Genomic DNA, 14,242 nt, shown 5'->3' on the forward strand with positions numbered 1-14,242 from the left:
AGCTTTGAGAAAGATCTTTGAAGCAATGCAGCTTTGGAGGGGGATCTGATTCCCTGCACGCTGAAAAAAGGATGAGCAAGTAATATACATGTTGTCTTCTACTGATCTGTATTTTATTCTAAACCAGACTGAAAGAAAAGTGAAAAAGAAAGATGTCGCACAGAATTTACACAAGACTGAAACTGCAGATTCAAAGGAAAAAATGTCTCAGATACAAAGGTGTGCTGACTGTCAGTTACCTACACAAGCCTGTGTGGGCATGACAGCGTTCTCTTTGGAGAAACTTTGGAAGCAAAGCTCAAACACAGCAGAGAGGGATGTGAAGGGATCTGTATATCATACTCATCGTAGTTTTCAAACTATTCTGCCTTCTTCTCAAGAATAGCAAGATCTGCTTCCCCATTGTCAGTCAAGGTACAAAACACTTGCACTCTTAACAGATTGATGTCTTTACCTATCATGTTTAGCTCATGTCTTTAGACGTTCAAGCCAACATTTGAGTTTTAGGGAATAGGGAAAAAAACTGATATTATCTATTTTTATGCCTGATAACAATCACATTCATGACGATGAAGTGAACTAAATATTTGTTAAGTCACTCTTTAGCTCTAGTTATTGTGCCATAACCACATGTGCCATAACACATATATACACACGGAGATTGTTGATCTTAAAAGGACTAGCACTGCATGTTACAAAACATTTAAATTTATCTAAGATTTTGCAGAATCTGCAATCTGGCTCGGTGGCAGGGTTGTGACCAAATCTACAGAGACGTCCATAGTTTTATTTTTAGATTTTGGGTGAATAAAGCCTTGAGAATAGAGGGATAACATAGAGAAGTAGAAACAGACAGAGAGAGATTTGAAGGAAATCAACTTGATATGAATGATGGTGTGTCTCAGGCCTTGCCCAGCTGTCCTGACATTGCACAACACTGATCAGTCATTGCTGGAATGGCACACCCGTACAACCCCTTTCACTTCAACACACAAAAACTCTGGTAACGGAGAGATGATAGTACACATACACAGTGCTCATCTTCGGCTAGATAGCCGAGGAGCATCACGGGTCAGTGTCTTATTATTACAGCCTCTCATTCATGCAGTTACAATCTATGTATATTCCTGAGTGTGTGGATATGTTGGAAAGATGAGCCCATAGACAGTTGCTTGCCACCCTTTCTTTGACAGCAGCATTGACATTAAAAGGGTAGAAGGAGAGAAAGGAAGTGAGAGAAAGAGAAGAGAGTGACAGAGATGTAAAGCATGCATGTGTGCAAGGAAGAGAGAAAGACGCCTTGTATCAAGAAAGTGATGGTGAGGGGTTGCTGAATGAACAGAGAGCAGACAGAAGTGTGTGAAGGGGCAGGAGTGTGTGCGTGCCTGCATAAAAATAGACAGAGCAACCGCAAGGATACTGAAAGAGTGATGGAAGCCGTAAAAAAGCAACATAGAGAGAAACAGACAGGAAGGAAGACAGCGGAAGGGGAATTAAGAAAACCACAAAAGAAGAAGTGAGACAGCTTTGTGGCTGAGAAGGAGCGGGGAGACCAATTTTAAAAAAGAGGAGATGGGGATTGGGGAGTGCAACAGGAGAGAGGAGAGGAAAAAGGAGTGAAGGCTGACGAAATGAAGAGAAAAATCCAGAAAGAGGATTTAGATAGAGAGAGGGGGGAGAGGAGAGCACAAAAGAGGGTGCAGTAAAGGGAGTGGTAATTGAGAAGAATGAAAGGCTAAGAGCTTTGAGGACTGTATTAGTTGTACTGTGTGAAAGAGCTATGGATCATTTAGTGACATCGATGTATTGGATTGGGGATAATGGGGATTTATGGTGGCACTTAAAACTATACCGGCTGAATTCCATCCCAAATTGTCATAATGCAGAACGTGGGGCGGATGGTGAGGGTTACATGGGCGTGTGTCAGTCTGGAGCAGTATAATGAAAGACAAAAGGCAGTAGGAGACACTGGAGAAGCAGATCGGTGGAAGAAATCAGGACTTCAAACAGTAAACGATCCTAATTTTGTATTTAAGCTGAAGTGCAGAATCTACGATTTTGCTGAAAATATCAAAACTGAAAGCACTTGTTTTGCCCAGCGGCTCCTCAGAGACTCTTTTATCATTAAATTTATTATAAAAGACCTTCTTCTGTAGCCTCGAGGATGCCATGAAATAGCCTTGAGATGTAAAGGATGTTGGCCCAGGTTGTAAGATTAAGAAGTTTTGAAAATTAGTACTAACAGAAGTTATTTTCACAGTATAGTAAAAAAAAAAAAAATCAATGCCTATCACAACTTCTTTGGAAGAAAATATAGGTCTGCAAGTAATTATAATTTTCATTATTGATGACTCTCATAAAAGAGCTTATAAAGTACCTGGCAACCACAAATAACATAAATGTAAGCATTGGCCTTGTAAAAGTAAAATTACTTTACTTTTGTGAAGAACGTGTATACGACATCTTTTATTTCAAGTTAACTTTTTAAAATAGAGTGCATAAACAAATCAGAATATGAAATTATCACTGCAATTATTTAAGAAACTTTACCCTGTTAACCAGCGCCAGGAAAGCTACTGTTCATCACCGCTGACACATTTAAGAACTACAGCTCATTAACTCCACATGCTCGTGCAGGTTGGATGCAGCATTTTTGTCACCGTCCCAGCTTTTCAAGGTAAACAAATAGCTGGACTGTCTACTGTCTTGCCCTTTGGTGCAAACTGGTGCCATAAATGTGACCAAGACGTTTTATTTCTGTCATTGTGTTTATATGTGAGCGCTTTATTATCTTATCCCCTAAAAAAGACAAATCTGCTGTGAAATTTGGAAAATATTGAATTACTTTGTGTTCACATTTGGCAGCACTGCAGTACTTTAGTATTCAACTGAGCCGCATGAAATAGAGATGGTATAGACAGACACAGCAAGACAGAAGCAAAATATATCCCAGAAGCTTAGCGCTCTCAGAAAACCATTAACAGTAACTCACCTTACAAATTTTGGCCTGATGTGAACTCTCGCTTTAGGACTTCCAGTAGTTGTAATACGATTAAAGAAGAAGAGTGATGGCTCTTTTGATTATTCTGAAACTTTCTGCTTCTGCAGGGGGGGGGGGGCTTTTAGCTGAGCATGTGTTTCTTCCTATTCACAGTTACACGTTTTCACACCTTTGCAATGCCGCGTGGAAGCAGACATTTCTACTTTTAGCTACTGAGGTCTGAACAAAGACTTTAAAATCCTCCCTGCAGCGATTAATGATGAGGTGTTAAAATGAAAAGGGTTCAACTATGACATGTGTCCTCTTGGCCTCTACAAAGGGACCCAATCAGGCTGGTCAAAATGAAGCAGAAGGCAAGGTTGTGTTGTTGAGTGATGTAGGTGATGGAAACTGTGAGTTACCAGACTTAATAGGCTCCGTTATCATTTGTCACTGTGGGTCACATACTTATTTACACCTTTCTGGTTTCACTAACTCATTTGTTTTAGATTCTTTCAATATTTGTTTTTGTTTTCCAAATTTGGGCTGCAACTAATTTTTTTCTAATTCAAAAATCACATATCTTTCTTTGAAAATTATGTCCCAAAATGGCAACATGTAGTGGGTTTAAATGATGTGAGACTGACTTTCCAAAGCCTAAAGACGCTGAAAAAAGACTAAACATCCTTATTTAGAAAGACTCTTTCTAAGCAACTCTTTAATCTTGCAAGAGCTGCAGGGGTCTTTACTTGGTAGTAGGGCTGATTGATGTGGCCTTAAACTAAAATCTCAGATTCTTTTCCCCAACAAACTTGATTTAATTATTCTTTAAACCAGCTTCAAATTTAATAGGAATTATTCAAAACAAGTTTTACTTTCATGTTAACAATAAAATTAAAAAAAGCAATTCATTTTTTTCTTAATTAATCAGTTTAACTTAATTACCCTTTTGACTTAGTGTTCAACTAAACACAGGTTCAGAAAATGTGCCGGTTAGAAAAATGCAGGCGCTGCTATTGTAAACAACACCTGAACACTTCAGGTTTACAGCAAGTTTTCTACGACCTTCGCATTTCATGGGAATCATGGGAATCATGGGGGTGTGGTTGTTCTCTCCAGCTTCCTCCCATCGTTCGAAAAAAACATGCACGTTATGTTGAGAGATGAGGTGTGAGCATGCATGGTTGTTTGTCTCATTTCTCTCTGTGTGGCCCTTTACGGACTGGAAACCCGTCCAGGGTGTATTGCCTCTTGCACGATGGCAGCTAGGATATGCTTCAGCCACACCAACTCTGAAATGAAATATTTGGGTAAAGAAAATAGATGGACTGCTACCCACCTTCTGTTGCTCTGTCAACACCTGGCATGGGGTCCTCTTCTCATGGGCCAACCCGCGCCCTGGAACCCTAGCCTAAACACAATGTGGCTAACGTACCTAACAAACACGCACCTCTAGATTCCTTACTCTCCTTCCTCCTCCTCCCACCGGTGATTCATTTGTAGTTTTACAAAGATACAATGAACTTTACGATGACGGTCTATCCACAATGAGACAAACTTTTAGAACGTTGTCTGTGTCTCTTTGGGAGGTACATGTGAGAGGGTGTAGTCTGAACTACAGGAGTCGATAAAACCAATTTGTCACCAGGGCCTAATTGTATTTAAATTATACATTTATTATTATCACTGTAGAGAAAGTGCCGTTGCATTGCTAAGACTGAAAATGTCAGTGTTAATAATAATTATCGCTGTTCCTTTTTTTCTCTAAAGTTGAAAATGACTGGTGGGATATCAAAATCTCTCAATGCATTTTGTATTCAGCACAAACAAAGCAATTTATTTCTGGAGGATTTGTTTCTTTGATTACAAAAGCAATACTTTTGACCCAATTGTTTCATCATCTAATGGATTAACAGATCATCTGACTCAGCCTTAATCTGGATTTTTCTGATTATGATTGCATCTCCAGCCGTGAAGTCCCAAACAGGCTGGCCGCAGTAATTGCTGCATCCAGTTGTTTGATTCTCCTAATATGATTATTTTATGGTGGATTGTACACTTGAGGGCTGATGCATCAGCAGCTCCAGCACCTCATTTGCATAGCATCACTACCTTGGGGGTGGTTTGTCTCAGCAAAATGCTGCTTGCCCACCTTTTTATTCAAGGAATAGGAGTTATATAGAAAAGTACATGTATCTCATGAAATTTTAATCAGGTGCTGGAGTGTAATTTAGCTTAAATATTAACAAAGAAGGCGACTGCACATTTAACTACTGCTTGGAAAGTACGATTGAATATTGATATTTATTTGAATGATTTATCAGTCATTAATAACATTACTTTGATCAGATAAAACATTGTAATTATATGGAACTTTTACATCTCATGTAAACTTTTGAACTTTTAAATGATGCTTTGTGATAAGATGATGGTACCATAAATTCATATTGATATAGTGGCAAAAGTACATAACGACTTAATGATGCAAAGCATGGTGTTTAGATACAAAAACGTGTGCAAACATGAGCGGCAGTGTGCAAACCCTCTTTTGACTAATACTGAAGTTTTTCAGTTGAAGAGGAGACGATATGTGAACATGACTAGTTTCTAACTTATGCTGATGGAATTGTGTTGTGGTTCCTTTATATTTGAGTAGAACAGCCATCATTTTTCAGACCTCTAGTTTTACCTACACTTTCAGCAACAGACTGCTTTTCTTGTAACCTGATCTGCTCTAAAGTGTGCTTGTTATGTAAATGTAAGGACCCAGCTCTTGACATATTATCACCCTATAAAGATGATATGTGGAAGGCATTACAGTTGCGGACATTTGCCTATTTACACATCAAGCCCTTATGGGACAGCATTTGCATTTACTACCAGCCGGGATAGCTGGTTTTGCTTTCACCCTGTGAGACTGTGTTGTGTCATCATGGCAGAATGGCATTCTGCAGACATATACTGTTATAGAAAAGTCTGTATACCCAACTGTATAACATACAGAGACTAGACTTTACAGGTGTGTGGCTGAGGTCAAAATGAAAGTCAGGTGCGGTGAATATCAGAATATTAACACAGTGACAGCCATCATTGAGGGGGATAGTCTGTTGTTTTCACTGTTGTCTCCTAACTCCTGAGGGAATTTTCTGGCCTTGCACCTGTTAAAAACAATGGTATGTTCTCCAGCTCGCTGCAAACTTTAACTGTAGTTTGTTGTTGGTCTGATAGTTGTATAACAGGTTTATCAGAGCTGAAAACAGCTGACTGCTGGAACTGGAAACTGAGCTATGAGTGTTGGAGCACAGTGAACCAAAACAGGGAGGATGTAGGCTGGAAAAGCAAAACAAAAAGCTGTTGGGAATTATGGAGCCAGCAGATAATTCAGTGTTTACTCAACACTGTGACTGATGTCATATGTGGAGTCACATAAGCCATTGTTAAATAACACTAGAGAAGCAGGCTTTTATTTCTTCTCTTACAGATGTGGGTTGTAACAACACCTCTGTCATAAAAGCAAATCTCCATCTGAGCCCCTCGTATGCAGAACTCCATGTGCATTTGCTGATAAAACTGACAAATACACCTCCAGAAGCCACCAAAAAGTCAAGCAACAAGGCAGAGTAACGTTAAATGTAAAAAAAGAATAAGACTGTCTATTTTTGTGTCCCGTGTTATATGTGATAAATGAACACACTTACAAAAAGGTTAAACAAACAAACAAATAGAAATATACTGCTCTAGTTTTTCTTTTATGTGGTTTGCCTTTTCTCATTTACATTTTAGAAGGATTTGAATGTGGTATGGTGAGGTTATAACTTCAATTTTAGTCACTGCTAAATAATAAATGATGGAAAAAAAATCTACTGTTGTTATGTTTCCTGTAAGCCGTGATACAGAGCACTAAACTGAACGTCAGGAGTATATAAACACGTTTTATCAGTTTTATTACAGGAATCAGCTACAACTTCAGTCTCCTTTCTTTGCAACCTTTGCAAATCAGAGGGAGAAATAACGATGACTGTATTCTTTTCTTGATTATGAACGCATGTCGACAGTTTTACCGACATATACAAGCAAAGTAGGTAGAACTCAACTCTAAAAACCACAGGTAATTACTTACCAATAGCAAAAACTAATCTAAGTTTTCATCAGTCTTTTCTTTTAGCTCTTTGGGGTCTCCCAGGGCATGTGACTGTCTGGGCTTCTTGTTATTTCCCCGTCTACCACAGTAGGCCTTTAACTACGACCGGGGGAGATGGACTGCTCCTTGTGGTCAAACCACCCTCTGAGGCCTTGATATCTACTTTAGGACCCCATTTTTGGCAGCTGGCTCCAATGACTCTTTAGATTTGACATCAGGGTGCTCATCAATAGACTATGGCTTTCATCCCGAGCCCACCCCTTGGAACTTTAACCTCAACACAGTGCTGCACTTAGACTGGATTCATATGTACGCGTTTCAGGCTCCATGTCTCACTTCTTATGTACTTTCAGTTGATGGACTTGGGACGTGATGCTTGCTTTGGTTGGTTTTGAGTGGCTGGCACTTCCACCGCCTCTTCAAACTATTTACAACTTTCCAACGTGAGCTATGTTGACAGAAGCAAAGCAACAGATCCAGAATTCACTTACACAAAGTGAGATTTCACTACATTCAAAAACGAGAGGTGAGACCATCGACAGTAGTTTCAAATTAGTTTTAACACCCTGTGTGCACCACAGCTTAGATTCTTATCTCCACCATCTCTAACTCCACCCTATATAGATGGAAATATTAATTACTCCAATCGAGAAAGAAACAAACCTGACCCATGTGCCTTTAGAAAGCCATTTTTTACATATGCTTTTGGCAGTTTTGATTGAACTGCCTCTTTAAGAAGTAAACATTTGTGCATAATTTACAGCAGCCTATTACTGCTCTCCAGCCCAAAGTGCTTATTGCTCTATTTACAGCAGCTGACATTTGTAAATCTACCCTGATGATCTGATAATGATCGGAGGGAAAGTGAATCATGGGCAAAAGTGCATCACTACCGTCTTGGGAAAAAGCACTTCAACTTACAATCTCTTATTTTTCCTTAATGAATGTGCAGAATCAGCCCTATGACCCTTTGGGCCTGAAAACCTTATTAAAACTCAATTGTATGATTTCAGAAATACTGTACACAAGAGTCTGGAAGTAAACAATTTTTCTAAGCTCACGTTTGGTTTTAGAGATCCATGGTCTTTAATAAAAGCAATATATTGTATGACTGTGTGTGTGCACAGAGAGACAATGGTGGGAGAAACAGCCTCTGATGAAGACTCCTCTGAGTGGCGTAAGCTTATTGAAATGCACCTGGAAAGTAAACTAATTTTCTCAGCGGGTCAGAGGACTGGTTATGGTAATAAAAAGAGAGATGTCATTAGATTCAGCTGCAGTTGAAGTGCTCTCCGGTGTGGGGGGAGCAGACAAGGGAGGAGGAGGGAGGGATGAGTGTGTTTGAGAGAAAGCTCGAGACAATGAAGGAAAGACGTGTATGTTTGTGGCAGTGTGTGTTTTTCAGTCTGCTTCCCTGCTACTATATCTGTTTCCTCTGAGCATAGTTATTCATGAGCTTGACCTACATGCGCCATGCTTGTGTGTGCAAGTGTGAGTGGGTTTGTCAGCCCATGCAGCAGTAAGCGATAAGGTTCTGGTCCACTCTCCAAGATTCACGAACCACTTTCACGGTCTGACCGCACAATTTGATTTTTTTTCTTTACAATAGTGGGCAATCTCCAGATGCTAGTCTCACCTGTGTTCATCCTTTCGTACTGGAACAGCAGTGCTGCTGCTTCACAAGCCCACTTACTGTACACCTGTCCAGTTCTAAGCATGCAGCTTCCAGAAATGTGAAACAAAGGAAACAACGGAATACAACAGGGAATGGAAAGAAAAATAGCATTGTGAATCAGCCTAAATAACAACAGACTGCAGCTGAGATGCTGCAGATTCTTTTTATCATGAGCATGGCTGCCTTTCTGTCTGCAGCAACAGATCAAAATCAAGTGAAATACAAGCAGTCTCCTAAGCAACAGTGAGCAAGTGAGTCCAAAGATTTCTGGACATGGCAACATTAGATCTTTAGTCCGTCTTGTCCCTTTAGTGTCCTTCAGCACAAGACATCACAGACAGACCTCGTTGGTAAACATGAGCGTGCTGTGTGCAGTTCACTGATGTTTCAGGGTTTCTGGGTACCGACTGGAATCTTGCATGATGGAACTGTCATCATGCAAGGTTGACTTGGTTTTTTTTTATGGCATAGGAGATAGAAAGCTTTGAGATAGAGGTTCTTTTTTCTCATGACCAAGGATGTTGAGACTGAATATGAAACTGGGATGATTTGAAAATGAATATTACCAGAATAAAAATCACTCTTGAAATGAATCAGTCCCATATAATTGTATGATGGCAGTGGCTCAGGTGGCTGAGCGGGTTGTCTACTGGTCATGAGGATGTCCCAGGTGCTTCTGCATGTCAGAGTGCCGTCAGACACTAAACCCCAGGTCGCTCCTGATGGACCTCTTGCATGATAACTCTGTCACCTTTGCTGTGTGAGTGTGTCATTGAGTGAATGGGAAACCTGGCTAAACATGGCAAACAAATTATTGCACAATGAAACAAAATTAGGGGCTGCAATAACGGTCATCAGTGGGTTATTTTTTCTCAGGGTTGATTAGTTTTCTGTAACCAAGATGTTTTTTCTTGACTGATAGTCTAATAACTTGCTAACTAGTTTGATTAATGACTTGAAATATGAATCAGCTTTAAAGAGTGTTGCTGAGAAATTTTCTGGAGATTGACTATGGCTAAACTAAGCTGCAGGAAGGTAAGCAAGAAGTCTTGAAACCAATGATAGGACTCCAGATTTTCTATGATTTTACTGAATAGAATTGAATTTAAGCAGAACAAATTATTTTCAGGGGAGAAAAAGATTGAAATTTCATGTTTCTATAAATATGGTTGGCAATGCGTAATTGGGCAGTGTATATGGCACATAATGATTGATCGCTGAACAAAACACCCGGGGGCACAAGGCAGCAGTAGAGAAACAGCATTTTTCATTTAATGGGAACAAATTGGGGGCATTGCTGTTCTGTGCGGTTCAACGACATGAAACCACCACCTTGCAATTACAGCAACCTTTTTTCTGCTTTTCTGTTGTTCGTTTTTTCACTTTTTTTCACTTGTCCCCTATTAAGATGCAGTCACTCTCCTATTGACTGTCCCCTCCACCCTCTCGTCCCTTTTCACCTCAGGGCGTCCAGACGTTTTGGCACCCGATCCAGACGACCCCACGTACAACGTGAGCAGCGAGCTTACCCTGCAGGTGAGCGCCAACGACGACAACGTCCTCATCACCTGCGCCGTTGATCACCCATCTCTTACCATGGGGAACAAGAGGACTGAGAAGGCTCTGCAGGTTTTGTGTGAGTCAGCTGGGGAATGGGGGTGGAAGAGATGAGGGGGAGACAAATGTGTGCGGAAAATGCTATGTAAAAGCTCAAACTGCTCCTCTTTCTTTTTATATTTCTGTCCTGACCTTTTTTTAATTGAGCAGTATGAGTACATCCTCCCTTTTTCAGTTTGATCTTCGCTCTTATGATTTCAGCATTACCAATCTGTAATGATGACCACACAGGAATTTAAGCTTCCTCTGCTGCTTCACTCTGAGTTGAGTCACAGAAGATATGAAAGTAGACAGTAGAAATGAAACCGTAAATGGTGGCACAGAGTCTGTGTCAGTGCTGCCACCTGTGGACAAGGTGGTGGTGCTGCAATACAGAAGGAAAGCGATGCCGTTGTGTAATGGATTATGTCATTGTGGGAGGCAGAGAGATGGTGACGCCTACAGGATGCAGATGGTAGTAAACAGAGTTCGGGATGAATGAGACTGTGCTGTGTTCATGTCTGTACAGTTAAAAGTCCTGTGTTATGTAACTGTTCTCTGTCTGTGTGTTTTTGTGTGTGTGTTTGTCTTTCTCATGCAGATGCCCCTAATGTACATATCCAGCCTGAGACTGATCTGCCGAGAGAGGGGGAGAAGTTTTTTCTTCGATGTTTGGGCAACGGCAAACCCGAGTAAGATGACCTGAAACACACATGGCTCATCTGTCTCAGCAGCTTTCATAAACACATACACTTTTACTCAGTCTACACATCCATACAGTTACCCATTGACTCAATTTGCATCAACACAGGCACAATTCAAAGTTAGTTTAACAACTTGATTGCAGCAGTACAAAAAAGTGATTGAATAAAAGTATTGCTTGAAAAATATAATCTATACAAAACAATTATATAATATGTAATGCTACTAAAGACTATGTTCCAACAGTTTGCAACAGAAGTATAATAAGGCGTTCGCTTCTGTTATTAGAGATGTTAAGTACTTGTATGAACAACTCCCTGTCGACATACGTTCAGAGTGAACTGACAGCAGTGAATCATTACTGTCAGTCACTGAATTGGTAGCTTTAAGCCATGGAGATTCTCTCTCTGGCAACTGGCAGCACTCTTGTAAGCTCAGCTGTGACTCACGGTACGTTCCTGCCTCACCGAAAGCTTGTTAAAAGACAAAAAAAAAATCTCAATATGATAATTCAGACCTAAAGAGCAGGCGGCTGAATTATGGTCAAGTGCTCAGTTAGACTGCTTTGGAACAGAATTTGGAGTGAATGCTTAGTCTGCTTAGTCCCTACAAATCTTTGAATTAAGCTAAATATTTCAAAATAGCAAAGTGATTTCTACATTTTGCACCAAAAAAAAAAACAGATTTGATATCAGTAAATGTATATTGTAATATCACTGAAATATCTTCTTCATAAGTTAAAAGCACATATGGTGCATGTTGCATGAAGAGCCCCACCAGCACACGTATAGCTCATGTGGTAAATCTCTATAACGGTAGGTGGAACTATCAGGGCTCACTTCAAAGGATCTAAAAGCACGACACCGAAGGCAAGGTGGTAAAGTCAAATAGGCAAGCTTTACTTCAAAAGAAGATTTAAGGTTACAAAAACCAGGTGGGCAAACAAATCACAAGGAAGAGCCAGAGGCAGAATCCAGGGAACAGGCAAGGTCCAGAAAACCAATCAAGACACGAGTCAGGAACCACTGAAAAGAGACAGCGTTAAGCCCAAAGACAACCTGACCAATGAGTATTGGTGGACTAGCTTTAAATGCTAAAGGACTGATAAGTGAAATAGATTGAGATGAACAGAGGGTAAGGCATGCGAGAAGATCAGGTGATACAGAGAGCACAAAAGCTGGATAAATCTCAGTATTTACACAATTGAGACTACAAGAGAAAAGCCATGGCCACATGTAAAGTTTTGCATATGTTTGACTGATGACACAACTCTGTAATACACAAGAGAAAGTACAACAGTAAATAGCTAGATTCTGTCACTAGTTTATTTCCTCTATCCCTGTTTGGTTTTTGTTGGGCAGAACAGTAACTTTTAAATGTCACCAATTTCCCTACGAGCATGTTGACAGGTTCTTCAAGAAAATCTACAGATATGTGGACATAAAGGCTATGTATCGGAGCCCTTTGTCATGAATGCTGAACATATCTGTATGAACAAGGTGTAGCTAAGTTTAGGCAACTGACTGACAACCTAATTGTTCGGCTAAGACCAGGAGTTGCCATGTTTACAAGAGAATCAACTTTGAATTTTTTTTTACAATTGCATGTAGCTTAAACCAGTAAGAGTGCCACAATGGCAGCTGCAGGCAGCAGCTGCAGGCTCCATCATCGAGGTTAACTTCGTGCTGCTTCCACAGTTGCTCACTTGCAGAAATTTGAAAAAATGTGAAGCTGTGACTGATGCTGCCTTTTTTCTTTGAATGCAGTATAGATTATAGAGTGAATTCAAGATTTCATGTTCCGTTTTGCCACCCGAACATTTGACCCTGGTCTTATTGGCATTATTCTTATTTAATATACCTAAATATATGAGTACATATATATATATATATATATATATATATATATATATATATATATATATATATGAGAACATGACAGCCCTCAGATAAACGCTCCCTCTTAACTAACCCCGCTGCATGTTGCAATAAAATGTGTATTGATGAAAGCTTTGCCTCTAATAAAGAGGTCAGGCTGGGTGTTGCAGTCCTCACGCTAATCAAAGCTTTTCCCTGCTCATGCAGAGGTCTCAATAGATTTCAGAGCCACTTTAGACCAGCATACAATGTAGTAAACACATGTCAACATCCTCAAATTGAATCACTGTAAAGGTGCCAAATTACATGGCAGGTAAACAGTCACAAACAAATCCCTCGAAAGTGCACAAGTACTTGTACTTGAGTACTTGTGCAGGTAACAACGGTGACAGTAAGCAATCACACTATAAGTTGTTCAATTTCTGACACCCTCTTGTGCAAATATTCACTTGTTCAAACATGACTAGCATAAAACACCTGCTTGTACAAGCTCTCACATGTTCACTGGTGTGGTGTGTACACAATTTCCCTGATGCCAATACACACAGAAACAACCTCTAACCCTCGTCTTAAATCCTGCCCACACATATACAGTCTTCCCCTGGCCTTTCTGCATTATAGATGAACCTCCATCGATCCTCTCCCATTCCCTCATTCTTCCCCTCTCCTCCCTGCCTCCATCCGTCCCTCCATCATCGAGTATCTTTCTGCCCTCTTGTCACTCACACCTTGCTCGCTGCTCTCCGTCTTGTCACGACGCATCCCTGCCAGCTCTTCTCTCTGTCCTTTCCTATAACTCTCCTCTGTCTCTCCTTACACCTTTTTGCCCTCAACTCCCATCTCTCCTCCTCTTCTTCACCCAGCTGTCATCCCCTCCCATCTCTGCCCCCCCCCCCCCCCCCCCCCCCCCCCCCCCCCCCATCAGCTCATCACAGGAGAGGCTTGGTAGAGGACCGGCTGCTAAGTTTGACTGGCAGGTGGAGCGCATAGCGGGCGTGAGAGGAGGAGGTGATTGTCATTGCATGTGTGAGTCGATAAATTAAAAACACTTCAGACGCAAGGTGGGCCACAGTCTGGGGACCAGCTATGCTGGAAATCTATTTGTGATACAACTCCACTCTAGGTGAAACAATCCATTGAATTATGTATGTTCTGCTTGAGGAATAGCTTTGTGGTATTAAATGGCTCTTTCTTGTAGAAATGGCCTTGGCAGAGCAAGAGTTCAGAAAACCACCTATTATAAAAATGTGCTTAATTCATAGCACACAGAA

General features: G+C 40.6%; 1 protein-coding gene across 2 annotated transcripts in view; it reads left to right on the forward strand.

Annotated features, from left to right (window-relative positions):
* Positions 1–14,242, forward strand: part of cadm3 (cell adhesion molecule 3) — a 105,916-nt gene that overhangs the window by 75,018 nt on the left and 16,656 nt on the right. For both annotated transcript variants that reach the window (XM_072363687.1, XM_072363688.1), the window contains exons 6-7: positions 10,262–10,432; positions 10,994–11,084. In XM_072363687.1, coding sequence (XP_072219788.1) covers positions 10,262–10,432; positions 10,994–11,084 — 262 coding nt within the window. The remainder of the gene's footprint in view (positions 1–10,261; positions 10,433–10,993; positions 11,085–14,242) is intronic.

Source organism: Leuresthes tenuis, unplaced genomic scaffold (genome assembly GCF_036924035.1).
Source record: "Leuresthes tenuis unplaced genomic scaffold, fLeuTen1.0.hap1 SCAF_14, whole genome shotgun sequence".
NCBI lineage: Eukaryota > Metazoa > Chordata > Actinopteri > Atheriniformes > Atherinopsidae > Leuresthes > Leuresthes tenuis.